The 18,436-nt window shown below is 31.0% G+C and overlaps 1 protein-coding gene and 1 long non-coding RNA gene across 2 annotated transcripts; one reads left to right on the forward strand and one right to left on the reverse strand.

Annotated features, from left to right (window-relative positions):
• Window positions 1-889: 889 nt before the first annotated feature.
• Window positions 890-15,597, reverse strand: LOC111707722 (protein Star). Its single transcript, XM_023480866.1, has 15 exons — window positions 15,524-15,597; window positions 12,536-12,884; window positions 12,271-12,323; window positions 11,614-11,654; window positions 10,777-10,923; window positions 9,771-9,823; window positions 6,625-6,680; window positions 6,355-6,422; window positions 3,638-3,683; window positions 3,502-3,520; window positions 3,307-3,419; window positions 3,005-3,077; window positions 2,215-2,300; window positions 1,454-1,550; window positions 890-1,020 (listed from the first exon to the last, which is right to left on the reverse strand). Exons 4-15 carry the CDS (start codon window positions 11,645-11,647, stop codon window positions 916-918), a joined length of 897 nt encoding a protein of 298 aa, XP_023336634.1. The 5' UTR covers window positions 11,648-11,654; window positions 12,271-12,323; window positions 12,536-12,884; window positions 15,524-15,597; the 3' UTR covers window positions 890-915.
• LOC111707723 (uncharacterized) lies at window positions 5,193-6,742 on the forward strand. The gene is made up of 3 exons (XR_002766507.1): window positions 5,193-5,465; window positions 5,656-5,759; window positions 6,636-6,742. It is a non-coding gene; the product is annotated as an uncharacterized LOC111707723 (long non-coding RNA).
• Window positions 15,598-18,436: the final 2,839 nt, after the last annotated feature.

Consider the following 18,436-nt stretch of genomic DNA (forward strand, 5'->3'; position numbering starts at 1 on the left):
AGGAGAACGGCAGCGTCAGGAACTTAGGGCTGGGCATGTTCCAACTTTTTCTAGCCGTTTCGTTAACGGTTAGTTCCAACCATTGAAAATTAAAATTAGAGGTAGCCCTAGAATCCTAAAGGTAAGAACGGAACATTCGTTTCGTTAATGGCATTTACCTCTTTTTTATATTACCCTTGGTTAACGATTTCAATTTATAAATGATGTTAACAGAAAATTTTCAACAATTGTTAACAGCACTGCACATAAATTCGTTAACGGTTATTAAATTGTTAATGGTGCAGCAGTTAATGGTCTTTTGTAGCATAACGTCGTTAACTGTTTGTCAAATCGTTAATGGCACTAGCAGTTGAACTATATTTATCCTTTTCTAGATATCCAAATCAACTACAGTCATAATCAGAAGAACCCGAAATTAATTTATAATTAAGCAGACCACTGTACAGTCTAATTCTATAAATACGATTAATAAAACGATAATAACAAAATAGCCACAATTCTGCCAATTCTCCCAATTCCAAAATGTGGTCTGCCCTTATTGTGCATTTAAAATTACTAAAGTCATGTAAATAACTCATTAAATCCGGGTCTTCCTTATTATGACTGTATATTTATCCTATTCTAAGGCGTACCCGGATTCTTTCACGACTGGACAAAATACATTTGAAAACATCAAAACACGTAAAAAGTATTTTTTTATTTTAAGTTTGAAGCAATTTTCCGTTCTGTTTTTGCTTTCAACCGTTATTTTTTTTCAAAAACGGCTAATCCGTTTTGTTAATTTCGTTTACGGAACTTTGCCCAGTCTTAATCAGGATGAAGTGAAAAAAAAAGAAGTCATATTGAAAGAACCAATACTTTAAAAAGTTTCTTTTATATCAAAAATAAAGCCCAAAAACGACCTCAGCGACGTTATCAATACTTGACATAAAAAATATCCTGTTTTCCAAACATATGATCTATTCTATATCCATGAGATTGTAGAATAGAACTTATAGCCGCACTGTTAGAATGCTCAACCTGGAAAAAATGATAATTACAAATTTAACAGTGTCATTTTTATTGTTCTTAAATTTTTGTGGATTATAATGTTTATATTGGCGCCTTTTCGGGCGCTTCGAAACTCCTTTCCTTTCAACTATTTTTGCTTTTAACTGTTAATTTTACTTAATTCGGCATTTTTAATCGCTATAAATTGAGCTGTTGCCACAAATGCTGATTTTTTAATCCCAATATCTTTGCATCCCAATGTCGTAGACCTTAGATATTTCAAACTAACTTCTATTAGATTTGATAATCTAAGTTAGAAATATCAAAGGTTTATATCATCAGGTTGCAAAGATATAGGGTTTAGAAAATAAACGTTTGTGAGGAAAACTCCATTCCTTTTCTCACAATGTTCTGTTTGAATTTTCAGACTTTTTGATTTTTAAAAACTATAATTTTGCTTTACCTCAATAAGTAGGGTTTCAATATCCACCTTACTCCAGGGTATAGTTTCTAGTACAGCTAGTTCAACCCCCTCGATATCCAGGCTCATGAAATCTATTCTAAATATAGTTTCTAGTACAGCTAGTTCAACCCCCTCGATATCCAGGCTCAAGAAATCTATTCTAAATATAGTTTCTAGTACAACTAGTTCAATCCCCTCGATATCCAGGCTCAAGAAATCTATTCTAAATTTAATTTCTAGTACAGCTAGTTCAACCTCTTCGATATCCAGACTCAAGAAATCTATTCTAAAAATAGTTTCTAGTACAGGTAGTTCAACCCCCTCGATATCCAGGCTCAAGAAATCTATTCTAAATATAGTTTCTAGTTAAGCTAGCTAGCTCAACCCCTTCAATATCCAGACTCAAGAAATCTATTCTAAATATAGTTTCTAGTACAGCTAGTTCAACCCCCTCGATATCCAGATTCAAGATATCTATTTTAAATATAGAAATCTATTCAAAATATAGCTTCTAGTTTAGATAGCTAGCTCAACCCCTTGATATCCAGACTCAAGAAATCTATTCTGAATATGGTTTCTAGTTTAGCTAGCTAGTTCAACCCCTTGATATCCAGTCTCAATAAATCTATTCTAAATATGGTTTCTAGTTTAGCTAGCTAGTTCAATCATTCCGTATCCAGTCTCTATAAATCTATTTTAAGTATGGTTTCTTGTTTTTCCATAGCTATTGTTTATATTATTTTTTTGCTGTTTTAACTTACTTTGGGTTACCAAGAGCCATGATTATACTGTATAGAGGGAAGCATCTCAGACGATATTTTGCTCGTTTATCAGCGGGTACCCATCCCTGGAGAAGATTTTATTTTATCTATAATATTGTTAACGGTATTTTAACGTTACTAGAAGTTATATTAAACTGGTTTTTAGAGTTGTATGTCCATTGTACCATTAACAACAATTAAAAACCTTTGTTTAATTATGAATGAATAAGATATCATTGGTTTTCTGGCTGAGCATTGATTTTTTTCATTTTAGTATCTGGACCATATTCTAGTACACCTTAGTATCTGGACCATCTCCTAGTATACCTAAGTATCTGGACCATCTCCTAGTATACCTTAGTATCTGGACCATCTCCTAGTATACCTTAGTATCTGGACCATCGCCTAGTATACCTTAGTATCTGAACCATCTCCTAGTATACTTAAGTATCTGGACCATCTCCTAGTATACCTTAGTATCTGGACCATCTCATAGTATACCTTAGTATCTGAACCATCTCCTAGTATACTTAAGTATATGGACCATCTCCTAGTATGCTTATGTATCTGAACCATCTCCAAGTATACCTTATTATCTAGACCATCTCCTAGTATACCTTAGTATCTGGACCATCTCCTAGTATACCTTAGTATTTGAACCACTCCTAGTATACTTTAGTATATGAACCATATCCTAGTTTACCTTAGTATCTGAACCATCTCCTAGTATACTTATGAATCTAAACCATCTCCAAGTATACCTTATTATCTAGACCATATCCTAGTATACCTTAGTATCTGGACCATCTCCTAGTATACCACCCACTACATCAGCTGCATCAAACGTAACTTCTTCGGAATATCTAGAATTGCATTATATCTAGAATTTCAAAATATCTAGAATTGCATAATATCTAGAAATTAAGAATATTTAGAATTTAACGAATTATTCAGAAAATTATTTAAAATGGTGTTTTAGAGATATCATCAAAAATAAATTTTCTTTTGGGGGCATTTTTGGGGGCATTGGGGATATGAAGATGCATGTGAGGCCGAGGGAGGTGGGGNGGCATATTAGTTCAGATTTCCTACCTGTGGACTGATAAACATGAATTTAAAAGTTTAGATTTTCTGTTTCTTGTAATTAAAGTTTTGAAAGCTTCTCTATTTGGCTCAATCAATATCCCGGTCCAGTTAAATTGGGCCTTAACAAATTAAACAAATTAGAATAAATTTAACTTAAATTTCAAATTTGATTTCTTTTCATATTTTTCTTTATTTGCTTACCTCAAGATATAAAGTGTTACTGTTAAACAAAAACAATCAGGTGAAATGAAATTCATATTTATTTTGGAATAAAATAAAATATATTAAAATAAAAACTTTGGCTAGAATTTTTTTTTATAAAATTAATTGTTTGTTCCTTAAATATTCTCCGTCAAAGGCTCCGGCTTCGAGAAAAAATCCACCTGAACAATAAGGGAATTCAGTTTATAATAATTTCTAATCTCTATATCTTTGCAACTTGATGGTGATAACATTTGATATTCCAATTCTATAGATTATTTGAGTTAACAGAATTCATAGTTAGCAATCTCAAATGTCTACGAGATTGGGTCGGAAAGATATAAGAAATAGAAAATCAGAGTTTGTTTTCACAAATTTTTTATTACAGAGCCGATATTGTTTTGTACATTACTTTTAGTGTAGCAGAACGTATAAATACAATAAAAATATTTTTTAAGCCGTGTTTGGAAATTTAATACATGGACATAGATTTCTTAGGTAACAAATGCACAGGTAATGGGTACAGACTTTTCATAGATGGGCCATTTCATAGATAACAAAATAGTAGACAGAACTATTTTCATTTCATATATAGTCATTTCAAAGACAGGACATTTTATAGACAGGAAATTTGATAGACAACACGTTGCATTTTTATAGAACATTTCATAGACTGGACATTTCACATGAGAAAAAAGAATTTGCATAGAATTTGTAACATTTTCAATTTTAAGAAGAATGCTTGTTAAATTTACAAATCAATATAAAAAACAAAATTGCATATTCATATTGTGCTTTTTCAATGAATTTCTAAACTTCAATTTAAAGAAGTGACGCGGGTAGCGGCAATGTATGCTAGTTGAACTGAGAATGTGGTATTGTGGTTAATTTTTTATGATTCATTTAACCCTATTCCCGCTGGGGGGGGGGGTCAAATTGACCCCCCCCTGTAGTTTTTTTACATAACTCAAAAAGTATTGGTCTGAGGCTGTTGAAATTTTCTGACTTTTCCTACATACCCAAAGCCCTCCCTTTAGGCCTAAAACCGGGCTTTAATACTAACTGCCTGAGTCCTCAGGTACACTGCCTGAATGAATGCTTTTTCCTGTAACAAACTAAATCTTTGTTTTGACCCACTTTCACTTGTCAGATTTTGATAAAATTTAGCTTTTTGGAAAGCCTATGACATAAGGAAACGGATTGCACAAGTTTTGCGAAAAAAAAATTGCAAATTTTTTGCAAACAACCTGTCAAAGGAAATTTGCACATTTTTAGTTTTTCTTGATTAAAAATCAGGTTATTTAAAATTTTGCAAACATTTTTGCATATTTGAAATGGCATGGTCAAGGGCTTTTAAAAAATGTATAATTTTTCATTTTTTGGACAATTATTTTTTTGCAAACATTTTTACTATATAACTGGATTTTGCGATAAAAAATTCAATTTTTGCTAATTTGCAAATTTTTTTGCAGATCTAAAAGTAGAGCACAAGAGCTTTCCAATGATGTATCATTTGTCATATTTGGACATCAAACATGGGATTTAGAGGGGGGGGGGAAAAATTGATGGTTGACCCCCCCAGCATATCCTGGTTTTCAAATTCCCCAGCGGGGATAGGGTTAAGACATAAAAGACGTTTAAAATCATCCATTTTTTTAAATTATAAGATATCGATCCGACAAAAAATGTTGTTACGCGACCAAGGGTCTCGTATGTATAGAGAGGATGGTTCACCCCTGACGCAATGTTCCCTCATACTGCTGCAGCGCCCCTGAGTAGCGTACTGTGTATTCAAGACCGGCCTAAGAAGAAAGTCGGACGAAACTAGTTTTTTAGTTGTGTTTATATTCTCTGTACACTTGAGTTCATACCAGGCGGTTTTTAGACCAGTTGGTTGTTTGATTTCATGGCGTTATTTGCGAGTATTTTGTGGTCTTTGTGATATTTTGTGGAGGCTCAACCTGGTATGATTTTCTTTTTTACGATACATTTATTAAAATTATTTAGAATATATTAAAATCTACAGGTTTTTTATGCCCTATTGAGATTCGTTTTGTGTATCGATTATATTTATTCTTTCATTGTACATTTTGCTTTATTATGAGGGCTTTTTCCTGTAGTAAAATATAAAGGAACTCAAGATTATGTTTTTAGTTGAATTTTCCTGCTGTATGAATAAAATTCTGAGTTCTACGTTGATTATTCATCATGAAGAGAGCAGACGAAAGTTACGACAAACCATCGCAGAATACCACAAGGTTCTTTTTACATATATAGCGCGCAGTCGCGTAACAAATGTAAAAAACAATTCTTCAGCAAACTAATTAGATATTATGGAACATATTTCTCCATTGAAATGTTCTCAATAAATCAATGGTTCTTTATAAATTTGTCTTTAAACTCTTCAAATGTCGTCTTTTCATAAAAACATCCAGGACATCTATATAAAATGGTTTTGAAAATTAAGACATTACATAAACCGATAATGGAATAAGATATCTTATTTTCGATGATAAGAGTTCATTTTTATCTTCTCAACCTGTTCCTAAACAACTAATTAGTTTACTGTAGAATTTTATGTTTCTTTTTTCGTGGTCGTCATTGATAAATTTAATCAAAACCGATTCTCAAAATCATCCCTCCAAAATGGACAATCTAAGAGGATTTTAAAGATTACATTTACGCACTTGCTGAAAAATATGCACCGTAAAAACGTCTGATAGGTCTCAAATGAATCCTAAAAAAGTCTCAATAATACTGCAATCTCAGTTCAACTTCCATACATTGCCGGTCACTCCCATTAAAAATCCAGTAAACTGTGAGGTTTGAAAAAAATGTATTTGAAAAACTTACCCTTTTTATTTTTGAAATATGAGACGACATGTTCTATCTGTCCAACCTGGCCGAGTTGTATTTCTTTACTAATAAATCACAGTTTCATCAATCATTAAACATTTTTCAATTTTATTTTTATTTTATAATTGTGATTCTTCTATACAGTGTGGCTTGCGGAAACCTGTGATAGAAACAATGAATGATATTGCCGGAATTTGCTTTACTAATAAATAATAATGATGAAATGATTTTAATTCATATCAAGTTTGACTGAAACTCTATACTTTCCTAATTTTCAGGATTGATTTAGGATCCGCAGCTGGCAGAATAACATCGGATATTCGCTGAAAAACAAGATTTGAAAACTTATATTTTATACAGAAGAAAACTTATATTTTATACAGAAGAAAACTTATATTTTATACAGAAGAAAACTTATATTTTATACAGAAGAAAACTTAATATTTTATACAGAAGAAAACTTAATATTTTATACAGAAGAAAACTTAATATTTTATACAGAAGAAAACTTAATATTTTCGAATAAAACAACAAGTGTGACTAAAACAAAAAGTAGATGATTTCAACTATTTTGGATTATAGATTACTAAAGATTTCTGAGGTTGGATTATTGATTACTAAAGATTTCTGATGTTGTATTATAGATTACTAAAGATTTCTGATGTTGGATTATTGATTACTAAAGATTTCTGATGTTGGATTATTGATTACTTAAGATTTCTGATGTTGGATTATTGATTACTAAAGATTTCTGATGTTGGATTATTGATTACTAAAGATTTCTGATGTTGGATTATTGATTACTAAAGATTTCTGAGTTTGGATTATTGATTACTAAAGATGTCTGAGGTTGGATTATTGATTACTAAAGATTTCTGATGTTCGATTATAGATTACTAAAGATTTCTGATTTTGGATCATTGATTATTTAAGATTTCTGATTTTGGATATTAGATTAAGAAAGATGTCTGATTTTGGATAATAGATTAATAAAGATGTCTGATTTTGGATAATATATTAATAAAGATTTCTGATTTTGGATAATAGATTAAGAAAGATGTCTGATTTTGGATAATAGATTAATAAAGATGTCTGATTTTGGATAATATATTAATAAAGATTTCTGATTTTGGATAATAGATTAAGAAAGATGTCTGATTTTGGATAATAGATTAATAAAGATGTCTGATTTTGGATATTAGATTAATAAAGATGTCTGATTTTGGATAATAGATTAATAAAGATGTCTTATTTTGGATAATAGATTAATAAAGATGTCTGATTTTGGATAATAGATTATTAAAGATTTCTGATTTTGGATAATAGATTATTAAAGATTTCTGATTTTGGATAATAGATTATTAAAGATTTCTGATTTTGGATAATAGATTATTAAAGATGTCTGATTTTGGATAATATATTAATAAAGATTTCTGATGTTCGATTATAGATTACTAAAGATTTCTGATTTAGGATAATAGATTAATAAAGATGTCTGATTTTGGATAATAGATTAATAAAGATTTCTGATTTTGGATATTAGATTAATAAAGATGTCTGATTTTGGATATTAGATTAATAAAGATGTCTGATTATGGATAATAGATTAATAAAGATTTCTGATTTTGGATAATAGATTATTAAAGATATCTGATTTTGGATAATAGATTATTAAAGATTTCTGATTTTGGATAATAGATTAATAAAGATGTCTGATTTTGGATATTAGATTAATAAAGATGTCTGATTTTGGATAATAGATTAATAAAGATTTCTGATTTTGGATATTAGATCAATAAAGATGTCTGATTTTGGATAATAGATTAATAAAGATGTCTGATTTTGGATAATAGATTAATAAAGATTTCTGATTTTGGATATTAGATTAATAAAGATGTCTGATTTTGGATAATAGGTTAATAAAGATTTCTGATTTTGGATAATAGGTTAATAAAGATTTCTGATTTTGGATAATAGGTTAATAAAGATGTCTGATTTTGGATAATAGGTTAATAAAGATGTCTGATTTTGGATAATAGGTTAATAAAGATTTCTGATTTTGGATAATAGGTTAATAAAGATGTCTGATTTTGGATAATAGATTAATAAAGATTTCTGATTTAATTGTTTTCTTCAGGTCTGATTTCTTGCAAATGAACTACGCTTTTGCCACATTATCTGAAATTCCAATCCCTTTATCTTTGCAACTCGATGTCGTAGAAATATTATGTTTCAAACTATATATTATTTTAGATTAAACTTAACTAATTAAAGGTGTTCACCATCAGGTTGGAAAGATGTAGAGATCAGAAAATTTGTGTTAGTGGCTTTCTTCTTTAAATTCACGTTTGAATTCAATCAATCAATCAATTACTCGGGATTAAACTAAAACTAACCGCGATAAAACTATAATTACCCGAGATCAAATTATAATTACCCGAGATCAAACTATAATTACCCGAGATAAAACTATAATTACCTGCGATAAAACTATAATTACCCGAGATCAAACTATAATTACCCGAGATCAAACTATAGTTATCCGAGATCAAACTATAATTACATGAGATAAAAACTATAATTACCCGAGATAAAACTATAATTACCACCCGAGATCAAACTATAGTTATCCAAGATCAAACTATAATTACCTGCGATAAAACTATAATTACCCGAGATCAAACTATGATTACCCGAGATCAAACTATAATTACCCTAGATCAAACTATAGTTATCCGAGATCAAACTATAATTACCTGAGATAAAACTATAATTACCCGAGATAAAACTATAATTACCACCCGAGATCAAACTATAATTACCCGAGATCAAACTATAATTACCCAAGATCAAACTATAATTACCCAAGATCAAACTATAATTACCCGAGATCAAACTAAAATTACCCAAGATCAAACTATAATTACCCGAGATCAAACTATATTACCCGAGATCAAACTATAATTATCCGAGATCAAACTATAACTACCCGAGATCAAACTATAATTACCTGAGATAAAACTATAACTACCCGAGATCAAACTATAATTACCCGAGATCAAACTATAATTACCCGAGATCAAACTATAATTACCCGAGATAAAACTATAGTTACCTGAGATAAAGCTATAATGCATCATATCATATCATATCTCCGATAATGTTTAAGGGAAATAGTTTAGAGCTATAATAATTACAAATTATAAAAGTAAGAACTTGTGTATTTTGAATTTTTATGATCAAGCATTGATCTCCATCTTAAATATAAATATGCAGATCCTTGAATTGATAAATTACTCTTCGATATCCCGTGTTGGTCATGCCCTGCAGGAATAACTTCAAAAGTTCCGAACTCTGTTAGGTTTATTCTGAAAGCCACTCGTTTTTACTTTTAACAAATATAAAAAGATCACCTCGATTAATCTTGGATTTTCTTGTTCAAGATCCCAGCCAGGGGTACTGTCTTCTAGAATTAAAGAGAGAATTAATTATTCTTAAATTATTTTTAGTCGATCTAATAAGTGAACTTTAATAACAACACTCTTAAATGTTTATTGAGTAAACTTAGTGCGTAAACTTAGTGCATAAAAATAAATAAAATTACTTCGTTTCGTCATTTTTTATTAACGGTTAAATTCGTTCGTTAACAAACTGGACGCTAATTTTTTGTTCGTCAATGAGAGGCTCGTTAGTTTTCAAAAACAGAATGCTTCCCGGTCCTATTTGCACAAAAGCTTGTTTTTTGGTATACACAAATATTGATTAAATCCTAATAACTAAAACACTTACATATGAACATCCATGTTATAAAACCAGCTATTTATAAAAAAAAATATCATTAATTTACAGGAAATTTAAAATCATTGGAAATTTTCTAAAAGTAATGATATATTCAATAAGTAAAACTGGATTTAAAATTATAAGCTTTCTGAATATTAAGTATTTAATCACTGTGCCAATTAAATATTTGTATAAACACTTGTTTATGTTAAAAGTATGGAATCATTAAAGTACAGAGAGAAATTTTACATGTTTTTTTTTAAATTGTTGTCACATAAACTTAGACACAAAAATTAATAACAATATAGATAGAACACTAGATGTCGTCTTTCAAAGATTTAGGTGTTTTAAATTCACAATTCTCTGTTGCAGATGCTCAAAGGAGTTACGCGTATGCCGCGTTGAATTGCAAAACAGAGAGAGAGCATGCGTGTAATTCCTTTGGGCTTCTTTCTCAGGGTTATTGTAAACGAAAAACTCCTAAATCTTGAAAAGACGACATCTAGTTTTCTATCTATATTGTTATTAATCTAAGCTTAAACAGCTGTAATTTTTGTAAGCTTGGATAATATTTCTATAATGATTAAAAATGCATCTTTATTATTTATTAATTTTTATTTATAATTTTATAAGTTTTACCGCCGCTTTCAGACTTGACAGCGCTGTGGCGGTCTGACTGTTCGCTGTCCTTATGGCTGTCTCTGTTGCTGTCCTGTAGGGTTGATCTGTCCAACCGAGTTAAAATAAAAAATCCCAGTGCTAGAGTAAACAATAGGATCCCGTACCCTAGATTTAACAGTTTGTTAGTAATTTTAACCCTCTCACGATTAGGATATGAGGAGGGATGATTTAACCCCTCCCTCCCCTATGTTTTTTCTTTCAAAATAATAAAAAAGTGGTTTACATTGAAAGGTTTAAAAACTTCACTTTTCAACTTTATAGATTGTCAATTTTTTTATACTGTAGGGTAGGGTGGAGGACGGCAAAACGGCTATATAATACGGTAATATAGGTAAAATAAGTAATAACTTTTTTATTAACTAAAAGGCCCCCCCAGCTGTATTTTGCAAAAATAGCCCAATCTGAGTGACAATTCAGAAGATATAGTCATTTTACTATCGAAAAAAGTGCTAAATTCTGAAAACTTTCTTTTTTCTTTCTGATGCAAATAATATGCAATTCTATAGCTTACATATAGAGTCAGTTTTCAGCTGCATATATATAAGGAAATCAAAATCAAATCAAAAGAAGATTTAGTTGATATCGGCGTGAAATTAGGTCTGCAGTTCTTTTATCTCAAATTGGTGTTGGGGGTGGAATATTTATATATTTATATTTTCCTTTCAAAAACATAGATATTATTTTTCAAACTTTGGAAGTTCACAGAGATCAAACTAGAAGCTTTTATTTTCTAACAATGCAAAAAATATTTGTAAAAGAGGAGCACAAAGAACCCTGGAATTATGGAATAATTACCTTTCCATCTTCGGCCAAGGAGTCCAGACATCATTGTTCTCCTAAAATATTAAAAAATTTTATTAAAAAAATACATTTTTTAGAATTATGACTTTTCAGCAATAAAAATTAGTTAATATTTTACGGAAACTATAAATGGAGAGAACCTTAACACTCTGGAATATAAAGACGACTTTTAGATTCAAGTCATGTCTTTAAATATTCTAATGAATACGAAACACGGCAACTGTGCAGTGTAGACAGACCCATTTAACTAAATATTTAGTTTAATAATTATGCTATTTAAATTACATATTTGCTTTGTAACAACATTATATACACTTAATTATTTCTTTAATGTCGTATTCCTATTTCACAGTTTTCTGGTTCTCACTGTAAACGTTAGTTTTTTTTAATGTTTTTTGTTTTGTTTTATATATACTTTTTTAATTTAAAACACCAGCTTTTCTGATTTATACCATCATTAACATAATTAGGTACAATTTGTCCAGGTTAAAAAAAATTTCATTTTATTATTAAAACATAATTTAAAATTACGGTGACGGCGCCTTAAAAAATCATTAAAAAATCAACCATTTGCTAAACCTTGACATTAATGTGAAATCTGACATTTAGTAAATGCAACTTTTTTGATTGTTGCAAATAAACTTTCCCTACCTTATATACGAATATATTAAAATCTTCTGAGTTTACTAAACATTTTTCTTTCACTGAAAAATTGCATTATTTTTATCATGTTAAAAACAATTTGAATCATAATCCTTTAATACTGTTTTCCTCTGGCTTGTTACAAGTTTTAAATAAATAAAATGGCAAGTTAAACAAAACTAAATTTTGCGTCAGATTGAAATCTTAAATACTCCTTTAACTTAAAAGTTATTATAAGATTAACCCAACTGTTCTAAATTCGTATAAATCTGACCTTCCGCGTCTGTCTATAGTTGAAGTGCAAGCTCACTGGCAGCCGTAGCACATTTGAATTTCCGAGCCGGGTCAACCTTTCTGGTCCCAATTTGTACTGTCCTCAGCTCTATGGACAGGACAAGCCGGTGCAACAATGTTGACGCGGTCAGACTTTATGCTAGAAACTAAACTAAGTATAACTTCAGACGTAATCTTTAGTAACCATCAAATTATTGAGAAGATTTACCGATTCACAACTGTACCCTTTAAATCTTCAAAAGAATAACATATCGTCGTTTTTCCATCTTGACAAACAGAAAATTCTGGAATTTGTCTTCTTTGTCTCTGAAGCATAAATCCGCATGTCACTGCAGTTAAAAAATATAAATTTATATCTGTAAAAAATGGGTTAATTGGTGAATATTCCACTGTTTAATTATAATTACATGTAGTGTACGGTCCCTTTAATTTAACAACACAGTGAAAATTATTCTAATCACGTTGGAAAGTACACAATACACATAATAGTTTTTATTGTCATGAGTAAATAATTTGACCATGACAAAATTGGTTATTAACAATGTATGATGTAAATGATGTCTAAATGTCAACCCTATACCGATTGTGTTTTTTTCTCCATATTAAAAAAACGCCTTGTATCACATTATTTTATTTCAATCCTAAGGATAAAATCATGAAAGGGTAGATGGATCGTCAACCTTCCCACACTTATATAAGACAAAATAGCACAACCGGGATAGGGTTAAATCGAGGAGTATAAAACATAAGGGAGAAGGAATCGACCCGGCCCGCCATGATTATAAATGCTTTGCAGACGGTACTCCGTTTGAAAAAGAGTTTTTAAAGATCGTATTTTAATTTCTTTAATGTGTTTTTTAGTTTAAAAAAAACGATTTTTATATTACAAAAAATACGTTTGTATTCCCAATATTTTAGAATTAATCCCAAAAAGATGTATTTGTAAGGCGTAATTCAGCCTAATTCTTTTCCATGTTTAGTGTTTACAAAACTTTATTCTGAATAAGCAAATATTTCTTTTCAAATGATGTACCGTGTGCGAAGCATATATAAGGCGGGCCGGGTCGATTCCCTCTCTATTATATTGTATACTCCTTGGGTTAAACAAGTGCAAGTTTGTGAATATGTCAGGCCGCTACTTTACAAATTCAAAAGTCAAGTTTTCGGAAGAAATTGAGTCAAATGAAAATACAATGGTAGGCGATTATATCAATACAATGAAGACGACTTTTTTATTTGAGTTTTGATTGTTGAAAAGATTTTCGAATTACAAGTATACAAGCAACCAAAAAGAAGCCTGTTTTATTTGACAGCTTCTCTTGATTTCTAAGTTTATGTGTATCCATGTTGTTTAACAGCTTGATATAAATCAAAATTGAAATCAAAATTTGTCTTCATTGTATAGATTATGCAACGACGACTTCATGTTAGAAAACTGAAGGAATGTTTTATTTTTATTTTTATTGTCTTGATTTTTGAATAAAAAGAGACTTTGGAGAAAAAATGCTAAAACCACATTGTAAATATAATTTACTTATAGTAAATTTAATATGTAAAACGTGGAAGGTATGACATTATTATAATATATATTCATGGTCATTGTTATTAATTTTCATCGATTTTTACTACCTTCATGCAGCTAATTTCTATAGAAAAATTACATAAAAACACACGCTTGAATACAGGTAGAAAAATTATTTAAAAACTTGTTCACGGTACAAGAAACGTGCATGTACACGGTACAAGATACGTGCATGTACACGGTACAAGATACGTGCATAAACACGGTACAAGATACGTGCACGTACGCGGCACAAGATACGTGCATGTACACGGTACAAGATACGTACATGTACACGGTACAAGATACGTGCATGTACACGGTACAAGATACGTGCATGTACACGGTACAAGATACTTGCATATACAAAGTTTGGGAGAAAAAAAGTTAACTGTTTTCTGTTCAGTCACCTTATCATTTGACAACTGAGGCTAAAGACAGCAAATAGAAGAATATATATATATTTCATATATTTATACGTATAGTACTACGTATACACACAATGTATATGAAAGCAGTAAGGGTATCCTAGTAATCAAATTTTGAAGGGAGGGGGGGGGGTAGAATAGTTTTGACGAAGTAAAAAAAGATTTAAAATTTACAATAATTGTACCAAGGGACTGTCTTTTTTATTAAAAGAAAACCTTTAATCATTTCTGTTTGAAGCAGGAAAGGCTCCAGACATTTTTGTGAAAAAAAGTTTCGAAAACAAAACCAAAATTTTATAATTCATAATAAATATGAGAAACACTTTTGTGATTCAGACATAACACTCTGTTAACGGAGGATAACTTGTAATTATGTTTACAGTCCCTTTCAGTAAATTTTTTAGAAACACTTTTTACAGTCTCTTAATACACTTTTCAGGAGATCTAAAATGTTCAGATATAGCCATTTTAAAATGTCTCCTATAAACAAGCACTACACGTGCACAACGTGATTCAATAAAGAATAAAATTTGTTTAATGATAAAATCTTTAACCTTATAAAAAGTCTAACTTCTGTTGGTTCAAGATTTTTTTTTGCATTTTTTTAAATAGCTTTTTAGAAAATGTTATGGTAAAGTGAAACCACTTTTATGTGAACTTGTCATTAACCTCATTAAATCAGAAATCAAAACTGTAAATTTCAGGATCAATCGACCAAGCATTGATCTCCTTCAAATACAGACTTCTGGATTTATTTAATTTCTAATCGATATCTCTGATCGTATACCTTGCAATGTTATCTTAAAATGATCAAGCATTTATCTTCAAAGCTAAAAGTTTCAACATTCGATTTCGAGTTCAAATGTTCAAGATTAGCGATACTGCACACAAAAATTCCGACCTCACATTGTATAAGAAAACTTTTTGACAAAAAAAGTTCATACAAACTAACTTTTCTAAAAATGATTTGAATTCTCACGTTAATCAGGTCTAACTGCCTTCCATCTGCCTGTGTTTGAAGGGTTTAATCAGAGTATAGATCATATTACATCACAGGTATTACTCCTCTTCTGTACTGATCCTTTATTATGAGAGTAAAATTCCACATTATGAGATAAACAGCTGCACATTTTATTTTTTCTAACTATCTGTATTCTACATATGTGAACTTTTGTCAAGCCATCTGTGAGTGAAGCCTATTTAAATATGGTATTTATAATAATTATTTTGTAAAAGAGTACGTGGTCAAAAACATGTTAATGAAGCTGATTTTTAAGCACGTCAGCTAATATCAAGCAGTAAAATTTATACACGATTATAACGCTTACCGGAAAACTTTAAAGGGAATTTGCAAAATAGCTCTTTAATAAGAAGAGTTATGATTGTAAACATATCAGATTACAACCTTACGTGCAATTGAACTGAGTTTAATATGTATAATGCAAGGTTATAATGCAAAGAAAATTAATTGCTGTCGCGTATACTCTGCGTACATATTGAAACCAGTTCTCTCTGGGCGGATTTTGTAACCAAGAATAGATCAAAGATAATATATATATAAATACGCTGGCAGGTACAAAACCTCCTTCCTAAATTGCTTGTAGCAGACAACTAATTTTTGTCCCTCTGAGATAAAGTGCAAGGAGAGACATCTATAGCAAATTGATTACTTTCTATATTCCTTTCTCCCCCTGCTGCCATCTGTAGGAAATACGCATTTGTGTTATATAAACATACAGTACGCCTATTGCATCCTGTATAGTTCAAGTGTTGCTATCTGGACCTGTTTGACCAATAAAATTAAATTTCTAGGTAACACAAACATACAGTACGCGTTTTGTTTATGTTATGATCAGATCAGTTGTACTTTGTCCTAGATTCGATGTACTTTTAAATCATAATTTTTATTTAAATTGCGTTAATTTACGTATGCCATTCAGTACAACTTGCACATTTTAACTTTGTCCAGTCAAATTCCTACCTCAGTTTTATTTGCATTGATGAACTTGTTTCATTAAGTACAATATGCAGTATACATTGTTGATACTATAGTACGCATTTAGTGCTATCACGCATAAACAAAGTGATAAATTAGCAACAATCCAGAGGATAAAATGCCATGCGTACGACAGAGATGGTGCTGATTGCACTTTTTCTCAAGACCTCAAATTTCTACCTGCCAGCGTATCTATATATATATATTATCTTTGTAATAGATGCATCAGTGTTCGTTTAGTATCCGAGGAGGTTAAAAGCATTAAATTTTGATAATTTTGATAATTCACATAATAGTTTTCTATGCCCAGAATATTTCATTGATTTTTTTATGTGAAAGATGGACCCGTTTTGTGTTTACATTACCGCCCAGAGCCAGTTCAATGCAGTACAAAAGATGCGTACACTTTTGAAATAATTTTCCTTGCATTACATCCTTGCATGGGTACTGGAATAGGGTATCCCAACGAGGCTCGCGCACGAATGAAAGGTCGATACGGTACGGGGGGAAGATTCGTATCCTCTGACGTCACTGATTAAAACTATTGGTGGAGAATTCTCAGACCACCAAAGAAATGCCAATCACAATCATGCGTATACTCGCCAGTGTCCACTTTGTGCCCTGTACCGGGTTATGACGTAGGTAAGATACAGAAGCTAGAATTGTATGAATACCTTACCCTATTCAAGTACCCATGCATCCTTGGTATATGAAGCCGACTTTTTAGCACGCTAATAAACATATTTAGTACAGGTGTCCCACTAAACATTGGAATTCAGTGACGAATTCGATATCGTCTTTGTTATGAATAAGCATTGTAATACCTAATTTCTAGAATCAAAATGTTATTTTGTCTGCTAGAGTTTAATTAATGAAAACGGTAAATGGCTGTAAACACGCGCGCAACTAGGGGGGGGGCCAGGGGGCCAGGCCCCCCTAGCCTGATTAAGGGACCCCCCCCCTAAAAATGTTTAGGGGGGGGCCAAAAAAATTTTCGCGCTTTGCGCGAAATATTTCCCACTAGGCCCCCTCTAACCAAATGTCTAGTTGCGCGCCTGGCTGTAAAGATTGGTCTATATAATGTCTCTGCAAGATGAACAGTGAATACGGACAAGTTCACTCTGTTTGTATACATGTAATTTTCTTGTTTTACTAAGTACAACCGTACGCACTCAAAACAAAACAACAAATTGTAAACATAGCAGACAAAAATCTTACGGATTACAGCTTTCTCAGAAGGTATCACTTTAAAAAAGACGACGAAGACACGTGACAATGGAGTTCGGGTGACATGTTTTGGTGACATGGAGTTCTGGTGACATAATTTTATCAATTATATCTATAAAAAATGAAAATTACTGATTTAAAACAATAATAGAAACAAAATGAGCTTCTCAGGCTCTTCTGGGATATCATTTTTTCAGATTAGTTGTATATTGGTTGATCTGCTTAATACTACGAATCTTATACAAAATCTTACATACATACATTTTAGTATATTTTTGACACAGGTATATATCAATTTCTCGAGACAGGAACGTCAGATAGATGTCTTATATGTATCGTTTAACGCCTGACATTCTTAGGTTTCAGCCTATACCCCCCTTCATTTTTCCTTTACAGTCCCTTTAAGTATATCATATATGTTTGTATAGTTCATAAACTTGTCACATAATAAAGTAACATTCTCAATATATTATTGGAAACCTTAAATGTTTTTATTTTTATATGAATCTTAAGAATTCTCAAAGTTCCATGTACATCAAACCTGTGGAAAGCTAAGATAAGAATAAATTTATTAACGGTTTTAGGAAATATCGTCTTTTTTATGATGCAAACTTATTCGTTCCTCTATAAATATGCAGTGTTAACCCATAAACTGTTGATGGATTTGTG

This window comes from Eurytemora carolleeae, unplaced genomic scaffold (genome assembly GCF_000591075.1).
Source record: "Eurytemora carolleeae unplaced genomic scaffold, Eaff_2.0 scaffold831, whole genome shotgun sequence".
NCBI classification, from domain to species: Eukaryota; Metazoa; Arthropoda; class Copepoda; order Calanoida; family Temoridae; genus Eurytemora; species Eurytemora carolleeae.

What these genes read in the sequence shown, in the direction of transcription:
- LOC111707722 (XM_023480866.1), bottom strand. Translation starts at nt 11,647, where the DNA reads ATGATGTCTGGACTCCTTGGCCGAAGATGGAAAG. An exon ending in AAAATCCAAGATTAATCGAG is followed by an intron (nt 6,681 to 9,770) that starts GTGATCTTTTTA and finishes CTTGTTTTTCAG; the next exon opens with CGAATATCCGATGTTATTCT. An exon ending in TCATGTTTATCAGTCCACAG is followed by an intron (nt 3,078 to 3,306) that starts GTAGGAAATCTG and finishes ATGCAATTCTAG; the next exon opens with ATATTCCGAAGAAGTTACGT.